Below are 12,856 nucleotides of genomic sequence, written 5' to 3' on the forward strand. Positions count from 1 at the left end.
AATAAAGAAAGAGTAAAGTAGAGAATGACAAGTGCAGTTGAAGATGTTGTTTTGTTTGCAAGTTTGGGTTATGGAGAGTTGAGATTGGCAAAGAAATACGCCACCAGGGACAGATTGGAAAGGTTGTTTCAGACACAGGGTGGACTGATTATGGTCGATTCCAACGGTGAAGAGGTGTTCCCTAAGGACTCGGAGGCTGGCGATCAGTACTACGATATCGACAGCAACAAGACTTACACAATCGTTTCTGAGGTCGACTTGCTCTCTGACACCGAAGACGATCAAGATGAAATCGGTGATGACAACGTCATCAGTGAGGAAGACTATTTGGAGGAGGACGACGAAGATGATGAATCCGTAGAGTTGGTCGATGACGAAACAACAACCAATCTCGATAGTCTGTCTATTGATGATAGTGTACAACTTGAACAACAAGTTGAACAACAACAACAACAACAAGTGGAGCAACAGGAACAACATCAACATACTACTCAATGTGGACATGGACATGGACATTCACACGCACACGCTCATGATAATGCACATGCACATGCACAGACAGAGGTGATACCAACAATTGTTGGTAATGAATCACAAGCTGCTGGTGTTGGACATCACCACAATCATGATGATGCATGCTCTGATTGTTCATACAAGCAAAGACAAGCAATGGATGGTAAGTTATAACTTATACTATTTATATATATTTAATGATGCAATTAAAAGAAGTAAACTAATAGTTATTCATTATCTATCAAAATATATATTATAGCACACCAAAAACTGTTGAGAATGAGAGAAGAAAGAATTAATATGATTAAAGAACTGTATCAACCATTACATAAAGAGATTTTTAAATTTAGTGAAGATTTCCTATGCGATAACCTTGTAAATGCCATCAAACAATATAAAATTACAAACAACCCTGACGATTTGCTGAAGCCATTGACCAAGCTGACTGATACAAGAATTTATTCACTTCAAATATTTAAAACTGATTTTTGTCAGTAAGTATATCATCCATCCACCCACCCATCTATTTAATGATAACATAACAAACAAACATTGTTTACTAATTAATTATTAATTAATAATCTTATAGAAAACTACTTGAAGAAATTGATCAATTTAAAAATAGTGGATTACCAACTGCCAGACCAAACTCAATGAACAACTATGGTGTTATTCTGGACGAAATGGGATTCACTGGATTTTTTACAGAGTTGAGAGAGAATTATTTGAAGCCTTTTACCTCGGTGTTATATGCTGACTACAATGGTGCGCAACTGGATAGTCATCACGCATTCGTTGTTCAATATAAGATCGATAAGGAGAAGGAGTTGGGATTCCACTATGATGAATCCGATGTCACTCTGAATCTCTGTCTTGGCAAGCAATTCACTGGTGGTTCTTTGTATTTCCGCGGTATCCTGGATAAACCAGAGACTCACCAAGAATATTTTGAAGTTAAACACACTCCAGGAACAGCTCTTTTACATATTGGAGTTCACAGACACGGTGCTCTTGGAATTACCAGTGGTGAAAGAACCAACCTGATTATGTGGCTCAGAAATACCGGTGGAAAATCCGATGTCTTGTGAGAAAAAAAAATATTAAAAATAACGAATCAATTAAAATCCAATCATTTTGTGTACAGCAAACCAATCATAAATCAATCAATCATCAATCAAATCAAAAAAAAAACAATCTCTCTCTTATTTATTATAAATAGTTTATTTGTTGTTCTGTGTTTTTATTTTATTTTACAAAGTTTTTGATTGAATATTTGTTTAAATTAAAGTATTAATAATAATGAAGAAAATGAACAATGCAGTTGGATAAAGAATCGAGTTGGCATCACTTGGAACTTCTCCACCTGTGGTAGAGGAAGTAGTAGTTGTTGAAGAATCACCGGTTGTGCTACTGGTCGAATCTGAGGTAGTAGAAGTTGTCGATGTAGTTGGTGCATCTGTAGTGGTGGTTGGAGTACTTGTTGTACCGCTAGTAGAAGTCGGGGTTCTAGTTGTACTGGTGGTAGTAGTTGGAGTTTTGGTTGTACCTGTAGTGGTGGCTGGAGTGGTAGTTGTACCGGTAGTAGTTGTTGGCTTTCCAGTGGTGGAGGTTGGTTTGCTAGTTGTAGAAGTTGGACTGCTTGTTGTAGAAGTTGGACTGCTTGTTGTACCAGAAGTAGTTGATGTTGGAGTTGGATTAATCATTTTCATGAAGGTGGATATGGCATTACTATAGATTAAAGGGGTAAATTATTAGCTTTTAATTAATATATAGATTCTTTATAAAACATACGAATAGGTTCCGGCTGTGGCATTGACGATGTTTGCCTCTGCAATTGAAGCATCCCAAAGCATTACACCACCAAACGATTGCTTTGACATCAATGGTTGAATCAATATCTCTAGTTGTCTTTCCGAGATATATCCACTACCAGCACCATAGGTGTCAGCAGGGGCTCCAACAAAGATCTTGGTTTTTGGTGAGTTGGAAAGGATCCAGTTTTCCCAAGTGTTGTAATTGAAAGCAGAGCCAGAGTTAAGACCACAGGCATTGTTGTAGAATTGGATACTGATAAAATCTAATAGACCAGTGGAAAGAGCACTGCCAGCTGATGGTCCAATCGAAGCATCTGGGAAAACGCACTATGAAAGGAATGTTAAGATTATATCTGAAAAAATAATTAAATTGTTATGTTTAACTAACTTACTTGAGGATCAGCAGTAATATAGTATTTCTTGGTACCAGAAAGGGCAAGTTGGTTGAACTTTGTTACGAAGGCACCATAGTATTGGGTACCGATTCGATTTTCAAGGTCCAAGTCTACACCATCCAAAATTGCACTACCGAAGGGTCTTGGGTAGTTTGTATCGGTACCTTCAAAAAACATATTCCAAAGAGTATTTGCAAATTGCTCAGCTTCAGCATTGGAGGCGAATCCATAACCTGCTGAATCACCTCCTAGTGAAAGAATAACAATCTTGTTCTTTGATTGACATGAAGTTACACCAGTGCCAACTTCTGGGCAGGTCATAAGGTGTGGATACTTTTAAAAGCAATAAAAAGTTAATCAAAGGAAAAAATATTTTTAAAAAATAAAAAATATTTACATCTGGAAAGAAATTCCAACATAAATTTGCAAGATTAAGGGCAGGAAGCTTAATGCTGCTGTTGGATTTCAATGTATCGTCACCAAAAAACTTTACTAAAAAAGCAATGTTTAAAACATCATATTTATCACAATAATCGATAAGTTGTGTTTGATATGGTTTACCTCCAGCAGATGCTGAGTTCTATTTTTTTGTTTATTGAAAATGTTAGTTTTCAAACTATAAAAGATAAATTTTATTTTAAAAAAAATATATTTACCTGACCCCAAAATCCAACCAAATTGTTTCTGGAATTAATATTGAAAGCACTTGATATAGTGATAGAGAAAAGAAAACAAGATAAAAGTAACAAATTTTTATACATTTTTGAAGAGTATCGAGTATTTTTTAAATGTTTTATTTTGAGAATCAAGTACTCATTTTATAGTTCCCGTATTGTTAATTAATAGATAGATATTATTAATGGGTGGTAACCATATCATCCATGAAACATTAACAAATGGGTTCCAACAGTTTTTTCACATAACAATTTGCGAAATTGGTTTTTTTTGATGCTATCAATAGTTCAGATATTTTTTGTTGGGTGACAAAAAACAAAAACCCAATTCCTTTTCTGAAAGTCTTTACTTAATCATTAAGTAATGAGAGTTTCGATTTTATTTGTTTATTCTTTTATCCATTTATTAATCGGAATTCCCAATAAGACTATGAGTTTCTAGGCCAAGTCGGATTAAATTCTATTAAAAAAAAAAAAAAAAAAAAGTGTTTGATAATGGATATCAAGAACAGTTCTTTGTTTTATGATCATAAATTCGAAACATTTTGTTTGTTTATTTATTTTAGGCATCACCCAAATCCTCTGCCTCGACCAAAAAGGACTGAACGGCAGCATTTCTCTTTTGTAGCTTTTGCATAAGTTCAGTGGTCTCCTTGGAGTTTGTTACTGGGATTTGACCGTTGGCAGTAGGACGTAGTTTTACAGATTTCAATACAAGTTCTTGAGATTCATCAAACTTGGCATCTTCTTTTTCATCTTTCTTTGTTGGTTGTTGTGTCGCTTTCAATTTACTAGTAATTTGTAAAAAGAATTGAATATCTTTGATTAATACAATTTGATTTTCTTCTCATTCTTTTTCTAATATTAAATAATAATAAATACCCTCTCATATTTAGAATTTGGTTCATATCCAAAACGTTGGCCATATTTGAATTACCACCACCGACACGTGTTGATTGTTTTTCTTGGATGGGTGGAGTGACTGTATCCAAACGCTTTTTGAAATTCTGGAAGCCTAGAATTGGTGGAGGTGGAGGAGGTGGAACACGTACTTGAAGAGAAGGCGCCTCCTGTTGATTCTCGAGGTTGATGAATGCCGATGGACCACTGAGATGCATTAGACCGTGGATGAGATCTTTAGCGTCGTCAGCAGCGCGTTTCTGTCCGGCAATCTTGTAGTGGTTGATATCCTCTTGCTCTTTGACCACCAAAAACTTGTACATTGCAGCTCTGCTGATGGAGCTGAGCGATGCCATTCTAACAGTAAGTGTAGAAGCACGAACACACTCCTCGACAGCGATATCAATCATCCAATCCATGATCTCCTTACAAACCATCTTCTTTTTCAACTCACTTCTCTCCGCCATCTCGTGATATGCATTCTCAATAATATCATCCATAATTGATTTCGTTATATTATAATCTGGATAATTGAATAATTTGAGAATTAGTATAGAAATATCTAAATGGATGGATTCATTTTGAATATTATTATTATATATATTCTACACATACTTTGTTGTCTGTTGGAAGATGCCTTTGGGAATTTCTTGGGAATTAATTTTAATTTACATTTACGGAATTTCGAACCCAAACCATATTTAGTGAGGAATTCATGGTCTTGAGGATATTGGACACCGGATGGTGTCTCGAGTTTGATGGAAAAGAGATGTGGTTTTCCAATCTCCATCTCCTTGCCCAAATTCTTTACTACAACCTCTGCAGGTTGGTAACCATCGACCACTGTAATACGATGGAATCTACCGGCAAACTCTGGTATCTCTGGATAGTGTACTTCGAGTTCAAACAAACCTGCTTTTCTCACCTTGCCTCTCTCAGTCAAACACAACTGCCAATTGTCAAACAACGAACCCAATCCATAGTCCAACAGCGTATCCTCTGGATCCACCTCTCTACCTTTAATAGTACACAACGTATAGTCATTTGAATTTTGTATTTGAATCTTTGTACATAGGAAATTTGTAATCTAACACAACGACGATCAGGGTGGTTAATTATTATTATTATTACTATTAAACCTATAAGGTATAAAGTGACATGACAATTGTACATACTTCTTTTATAGATATATTATTTGGTACTCTAAATACTTTCTTACAGACACCTGAGGTGTCATATGCAGAGTCAGGCAATACAAATTCAACAACAAATCTCTCATCATTATCTATATTTTATTGTTGATAAAGAGTAGTTTGAAATATTAATAAGAATTTTGTTGGTTTAACTTTTGATTAAATATTCAAAACAACATACTTGGTTTAATAAGGTGACGTATTTTATCAACCCATAGCTTGAGATCGACATCACCATCCCATAGATCCTGTCCAGTGAATCCCATCAATGAAAGCTCATCAAGTACCAATAGCACTGCATCTTTCAATTCCTTCTTTTGCTCTGTTTGCTCTCCACTCAACATATTACATCTTCTAACTACAAATCCACCTTTATGTTCCTAATTATTAAAATAAAAAATAGATTAATAACATGATGAAACATTAACATTATATCTTTCTTTTTTTCTCTTTCTTCTCACATACATGTAAGAAATATTCTTTTGTTACTTCTTCCAATGCAGCAACGATTTGATCTTGATATTCACGCTTCTCCGATCCAGTGGAGAAGTAGAGTGTTGATGGCAATGGATGATTGTGTTGTTTATCAAATTGTTCCTTATTCAACTGTATCGAGAATAGACCGACATCGGAGCTATCAATGAGCATCTCCTTCAAGTCTGAAATAGGCAACCGACGTTGCAATGTCAGTGGTTGTGTCGATGCATCTATAACCAACAGGAATCGCGAACAAACCAACAAAAACGCTGCATTCGAATTCTTTTTGCTAAAGGGTTGCCATGACTTACTAATCTTTTTACCCGTTGATATTGAATGTACTAAGAAACAACATCTTAAAATATCTGATTCCTAATAATTAGATAATAACAATTAGATCTAAAGATTTTAGAAAACATAAAAATAATAACAATTTTTTTTCACATACAGTTAAGAATTGTAAAAATAATTGATCGAAATCGATGAGTGGTAATTTTTGATATGATGAAAATGAGGTGCTTGCTGATGATGATATACTGGCTGAAGATCCACTGCTACTGCCTCCACTGTTTGCTAGTGATGAGAGTAGATTCGGTGATGATACCGATGATGTTAAATGTCCACCACCACCACCATGATTTTGAAGTGTTGATAGCGATGATGATGAAGATGTCAAAGGTGGACTTCCCTGTAATTGCTGTTGTTGTTGTGGTGTCAACTGAACTGATTTTCTAAATAATTTATTGAATTTATTCATATCTTGACTGAATAGATCTATCTCGTTATATCTTATCTCCTAAATCTTATATCCTATATCTTTATCTCTTATCTTTTCTTAAAACTAATAATACAATTTCTTTTTATCTTATCTTTGATAACTAACTAATAATACAAATATATATATATATATGTTGATTTTATGATTAAGATTATATGATATTTCTTTTTCTATTTTGGATTTAAACTCATTTACTATTTTGAATAACAAACAACAAACAAACAAACAAAAAACAAAAATAGGTCGATATTGGCTAAAATCAATACGACAGGAATGGGGAAGAGTACTTTTTAATAGATAACAATAATTTGATTTGCTAAAATGCTTTTTTTTTTTTTTTTTTTTTTTTTTGTTTCAGTTTTTTTACAAAAAAATTATTTGAAAAATATCTGTTGAATTGATATTTATTTTCAAATTCAAAGATTGTGTTTGCTAATAATAATGGGTTTACAAACAGATAAAAAATAATCTAATCAAATCAATACAATGTTTTTGTGTTTTTTTTTGGTTAAATAAATAATTTTTTTTTTTTTTTTTATTAAATAATGAGTTTTGTTTGTATACAATTTATTTCTTATGCTTTTTGAAATAAAAATAAAATAAATAAAATATATGTTAATATGATATTCTTTGGTTGATTGATTGTTTGTTTTGGTCGGACATCCTTGTTTTTTTTTTTTTTTTTCAATCTAGAAGCATTTAATTGGAGAAGTGGCCCTAGGTGATTCAGGAGGATTACTACCATTGTTATTATTGTTGTTATTTTGTTGTTGCTGTGAATCAGTCACTTCATGATCTTGATTTCCACCGTTTCTGTTGTTGTTACTATTGTTGTTATTACTATTACTGTTACTACTGTTATCGGATGCTGAGGTACTACTACTGCTGCTGTTACTGCCGCTGTTGTTGTTCAGTTGAGGCATTTGTTTGTAATTACCTCCTCCGTTGTCATCGTTGTTGTTCTGAAAATTGTATTGAAAACTCATATTACAGTTACCACCGCTGTTGTTATTATTATTTGATTTTTGGTTATTTTCGTTGGTGTTTGAGGGTTGAGCGTTATTATTATTATTTTGGTAGATTAAAAAACTATGATTTCCAAAACTACCGAAATGATTTAAACTCTCTAAATTACTGCTGTGACTACTGTTGTTGGTGTTGTTGTTGTTTTGAAATAAGTGATGTGATGATAAACTTGAAAAGTTGCTACTACTTGGTATATGTGTAGTCGAACTACTACGTTGATGGTGATGATTAAAATGAGTATTGTTATTATTGATGTTGTTGTTGTTGTTGTTTTCGTTGAGTTGTGAACTTAGAGAGGTGGGTGGAACTGTTAAAATATTTGAAGATGATACATTCAAAGGTGAAGGGATTTTGATTTTTGATTTGGAGAAGGGGTTACTATTGCTGTCAAATTGTGTGGATTGTGGGAATTTCAGTGTTTGAGTCATCTGTGTGATGATTGAGAGCGAAGCGGCGGTCTCTGCGGAAGAGGTGATCGATTGGATGTCCTTGGGATTGAAGGTGGGTGGTGGCTGGTGCGAGTTGATGTCGAGTCGTGGCATGGCGGGCTGGCGAACCATCTCGCACGAACGTCTCTTGGTGGGTGACGCCAGTGAGCGTCCCATGTCGTTGAGGACATCGTTGATCACCTTGTAGATGTAGACGTACTGCTCAAAGGTCTGCACCATTCCACGACGCTGACGACGCAGCTCGACAACAGTGTCTTTGATCTGAATGTTGACGTTTGGTTCGTTGTTGGCAGTGGAGCGTTCGATCTTGGCCATGTTGATATTGATGGCGATGAACGTTCCCGAACGACCGATACCAGCCGAGCAATGAACTATAACTGGTCCGTTGCAGTTTTTCATGTTTCCACGCTGCTTGAAAGTGTTGGTCAAAACAGAGAGTGTGCGAATGTGAGTGCTGGTGTTGGGAGCACCAGAGTCTGGCCACTGGGTGTAGTGAAACAAGACGACTTCACGTGGGAACTCCTCACCCTTGCGGTACAAATGCAACGAACTGACGCCAATATCTTTGAACATCACTTTCTTGTGTAGATGTACCCAGAATGGTCCACACTCCTGTGGTTCACTCGATGACTCTGGCCAATAAATGTCTGCTTTTTTCTTACCATCCTCTTCCAATCTTGTCAGACAAACGATAACAGCAGATTTTTCTGTAGATAGATGAATAGATAGAATAAGTATATGTTTGCTTTTAATAATAATAATAATAGATTGATTGATATTGATATTTACCTTCCCAAACCATTCTCCAGAAATCTTTGATGGTGGATTGTAATGGAGCTTGACAAGCGATATAGTAGCGATAGGAGTTTGGAACTTCACCATTGATGTAGTTGGCGTTGATGTAGTCACCGTCACCCGATTCGATTGGGGTGAGACGAACACGAGTCGATTCATTGGGTAGTACATCGTGGTATCTGTTCTTTGAGTAGTTGTTTGGCTGTAGCGAGCTGAAGAACTTCTCTTCGTCGTGTTTACGCGAGTCAAGATCGTTGTGACTGTAGTGACGGTGGTGAGATTTCACAGCTTTGCGGTGGTGTTGTTCGGGCTTCTTGATCGATTCGAATTCGTAACGCATGCGTTCTCTGTCGTCGTCGATCAGACTCGACGCTGGAAACGATGAGGTTGGCGACGACGAGAATCCTATTGAGCTGCCGCAGTTGCCGCCGCTGCCGGTGTTGTTGAAGCAGCTGCTCGATGTCGAGGGATTCTGGAAGACTGCCGACGAGCTGTATGAAAACGGACTGGTCATTCCAATGGGTGGACTTGAATCGGGTAGCGTCGACAGCTTCAAGAGTGGATTGCTGTTGGCCGATGTTTGATTGGGAGAAGACGATAACGATGAGAATGAACTACTATTATTACTATTGGATGCAGCTGACATAATTGCCTCATTGAAACTTGAGAGTGAAAGTGAAGATGATGATGGTGATGTATTTATATTATTAAGATTGTTATTATTGTTATTGCTATTATTATTATCATTTACAAAATTGGTAGGTGGAAGAATAGATTGTGAAAATTTAAGATTGTTTGAAGAGTTTGGTGTTGGTACGTGTGAAGATGATGACTTTAACGATGAATGTTGATTGCTGCTACTGCTGTTGCTACTACTATTATTATTACTATTATTACTTTCAATGGTAAAACTATTTAGATTGATACTGATATTGGATTTTGGTATGGTTGATGGTAAGTCCTCATCCATTTTATCCTCGAGTTGAGCGGCTGTACTCACCACTGAAGTTGTAGTGGTGGAAGCTGTTGGTGGTTGTATTGTTTGACAAAAACTCATTTTTGATTTACTACTATTATTATTATTATTACTATTGTTATTGCTATTGCAATTGTTTGTATTACTATTATTATTATTAATGTTGTTGGTGGTGTTGCTGCTGCTGCTGCTGCTATTGGGTGGATTTTGAAAGTGATAGGCGGATGATGGTATAGTTGTTGACGAGGATATAGGAATCTGAATGTGTGGATTCAGAGTCCCATATACACTGTTGGTAGAATGACGATAGGAGTTCATGAATGGATCAGAACTACTTGTAATACTCATTCAGGTTATTGATTTACACTGTTTGTTCTTCTGTTGGAAAGAAGAAACAAAATTATATTGATATTTGTTTGTTTTCCTTTTTTTTTTTTTTGATTTTTTTTTTTTTTGCTGTTGAGCTTTGTACTTTTTCTCCCTTCTAAATCTATCTACTTTTTTTTTTTTTTATAAAAAACTGATATCACAATATTACTTTAATTTAACTATTGTATATATTAATATGGTTATTCTATAAAAAATAAATTTATAAAATAAAATTTATAAAAAAAAATCTATCTAAAAATCTATCTACTATACAAATTAATTGAAAAAGAGAAAGAAAGAAAAAATTATCTATATATTATCTATCTCCTATATTATAAGTTATTTAATTGAAAATGAATATATATAAATAAATATATAATTTTACTATTAAAATATAAATATAACCGCTATATTATTATTAAATTTAAAGGTATGAATATGTAAGGTATATATATATTATTATATAAATATTACAATCTATCTATCTATCTATTTAAAAACTTTTAACTATTGTTTGTTTTTTTTCTTTTTGATTTTCTGATAACTAACCAAGTTATATGTATAAATTATAATAATAATAAAATTAAAAACTAACTAAGTTATATCTATATATATAATAAATAAATAATAATTTGAAAAAATTAAAAAATTAAAAAATTCGAATTAGTAATTAAGTAAATTATATAGAAAAAAAAAAAAAAAAAAAAAAAGAAGAAAAACGGTCATCGATGATAATGAAAAATCAACACAACCCAACCAGTGAATAAAATTATTATTTTTTTTCTTGATTTTTTGTTTGAAAATAAATAAACAAAGAAATTGCTTGGTTTTTTGCGTTTCGTTGATGGTGAAAATGTGAGATCGGTGGGTGAAAATGGCAAAACAAAAACAACAAATTGATAAGTGTTGTGTCACAGAGTTAGGCAAGTCTGTTTTTGGAAGGTCAATTTTTTTTTTTTGTTTTTGTTTTTATGGTGTGTGGTGTGTGTTTGTGTGTGTTGTGAAATTAAGTGAAAACTTGAATTCTTTGATAATTAATATAAAACAATCGAACATAACAAGAACAATAAAATATTATCGGATGATGGTGTTGTTGTTTTAATCCATTGTTGTCTGTTTGAATCTATCTAAAACATATGTATGTGTGCTATTTTTCAACTAATTGAACTGGAATTTTTAAAATTCATCATAAATCACACGCAACCATCATTCCAAACTAGATTGTCGTTTGGAATTACTAGTCTAGTACTTTCTGATCTTGTTCTAGTTGTTTAATTTGAAAATCGAATTGTTTTAATTTCAACTTCTGAAACAATAATAATATATGTGTTTTATTATTATTATTATTATTTGAAAATATAAAACAACTGAAACAAGTAATTATAATATTATTAGAAGTAATTATTATATTATAAGTAGAGGTAGTTATTAAAGACTAGAATAATACTCTTTTTGTTGAATGTAAATCTATATCTTTTTGTGTATATATTAACCAATAGAAGTAGAGAAAAAAACTCTTATTGTTATTTTTATAATAATTATTATGAATGATTATTATTATTATTAATAGCAAGTAAGTATTATTGTTGTTATTAAAAGACAGTAAATATTTATTGTCAGGATATTAATTGATATTTATAAATTGAAATTTCAGATTGATTAGGTTATTTGTATTTATTTTTTTATATTAAAAGATGTGATTATCGATATTACATTAATTAGTTTGAAAATTGACAATTTACAAAGAAATGATATTGATAAACTATTTTGTCAAAGAAATAGAATGATTATTATTTTAATAAAATATATAGTTTGAATGTGTACCGACAAATAAATTTATATTAAAAATAACAATAATAATAGGAATAATAATAACATTATTTCAATGTTGGAATTGAAAAGCAATTAATTGTAATAATATTATGATTATTGTCATTATTCTTTTCAATTTTTTTCTTTTCTTTTCTTTTTTTTTTTTTTTTTTTTTTTATATTAAATCACTAAATTAGATGCACTATCTGGGGAATTTATTGATATTATTACTATTTATTTGTTTATTAATGTACCAGAGGATAGAGGTGTGAAGTGGGTGTGGATCAACACTCGTAGATAAAGATGTAAAATTTGGATTATTGATGAATGAAAGGTGGTAATTAATTGTTCTTGTTTGTGATCGCTTTGTTTACTGATAACATGTGGAAATTAGGATTACTCATTAAAATAAAGAGAGGGAGAAAATGATTACTTTTTTGTTTGGTATTAAAACAGTGTAAGTCGTACCATTACCAATTATTATTATTTTATTATTTTTATTGATAGATTGATTAATTGATTGATTGATTTATTTATTTATTGATTGATGATAATTTGACTCTAAATTTCACTCTAACATAATTAGTTTTTGTCAAATCCACTTTTATTTTTGTATATAGTAATTTTTGATAAAAATATGGTATAGTATAAAATGGATTGATCGATGACAACAGCTTATCGATTG

General features: G+C 32.7%; 4 protein-coding genes across 4 annotated transcripts; 1 reads left to right on the forward strand and 3 right to left on the reverse strand.

The window, feature by feature from the left end:
- Positions 1-24: 24 nt before the first annotated feature.
- On the forward strand, positions 25-1,601 carry PPL_09531 (prolyl hydroxylase family protein; the record flags this gene model as incomplete). Its single annotated transcript, XM_020580325.1, has 3 exons — positions 25-676; positions 773-1,007; positions 1,103-1,601. The coding sequence occupies 3 exons, from the start codon at positions 25-27 to the stop codon at positions 1,599-1,601; spliced, it is 1,386 nt and encodes a 461-aa protein (XP_020428912.1).
- Positions 1,602-1,790: 189 nt separating this feature from the next.
- Positions 1,791-3,483, reverse strand: PPL_09532 (uncharacterized protein; the record flags this gene model as incomplete). Its single annotated transcript, XM_020580326.1, has 5 exons — positions 1,791-2,241; positions 2,305-2,654; positions 2,720-3,055; positions 3,120-3,302; positions 3,379-3,483. The coding sequence occupies 5 exons, from the start codon at positions 3,481-3,483 to the stop codon at positions 1,791-1,793; spliced, it is 1,425 nt and encodes a 474-aa protein (XP_020428913.1).
- Positions 3,484-3,958: 475 nt separating this feature from the next.
- On the reverse strand, positions 3,959-6,723 carry PPL_09533 (uncharacterized protein; the record flags this gene model as incomplete). Its single annotated transcript, XM_020580327.1, has 7 exons — positions 3,959-4,187; positions 4,279-4,819; positions 4,912-5,359; positions 5,472-5,581; positions 5,671-5,869; positions 5,955-6,338; positions 6,415-6,723. The coding sequence occupies 7 exons, from the start codon at positions 6,721-6,723 to the stop codon at positions 3,959-3,961; spliced, it is 2,220 nt and encodes a 739-aa protein (XP_020428914.1).
- A 710-nt stretch (positions 6,724-7,433) lies between these two features.
- On the reverse strand, positions 7,434-10,338 carry ptpC (protein tyrosine phosphatase; the record flags this gene model as incomplete). The annotated part of the gene is made up of 3 exons (XM_020580328.1): positions 7,434-8,077; positions 9,009-10,248; positions 10,279-10,338. 3 exons carry the CDS (start codon positions 10,336-10,338, stop codon positions 7,434-7,436), a joined length of 1,944 nt encoding a protein of 647 aa, XP_020428915.1.
- Between the last annotated feature and the right edge of the window lie 2,518 nt (positions 10,339-12,856).

Source organism: Heterostelium album (assembly GCF_000004825.1).
Source record: "Heterostelium album PN500 unplaced genomic scaffold PPL_scaffold11, whole genome shotgun sequence".
NCBI classification, from domain to species: Eukaryota; Evosea; class Eumycetozoa; order Acytosteliales; family Acytosteliaceae; genus Heterostelium; species Heterostelium album.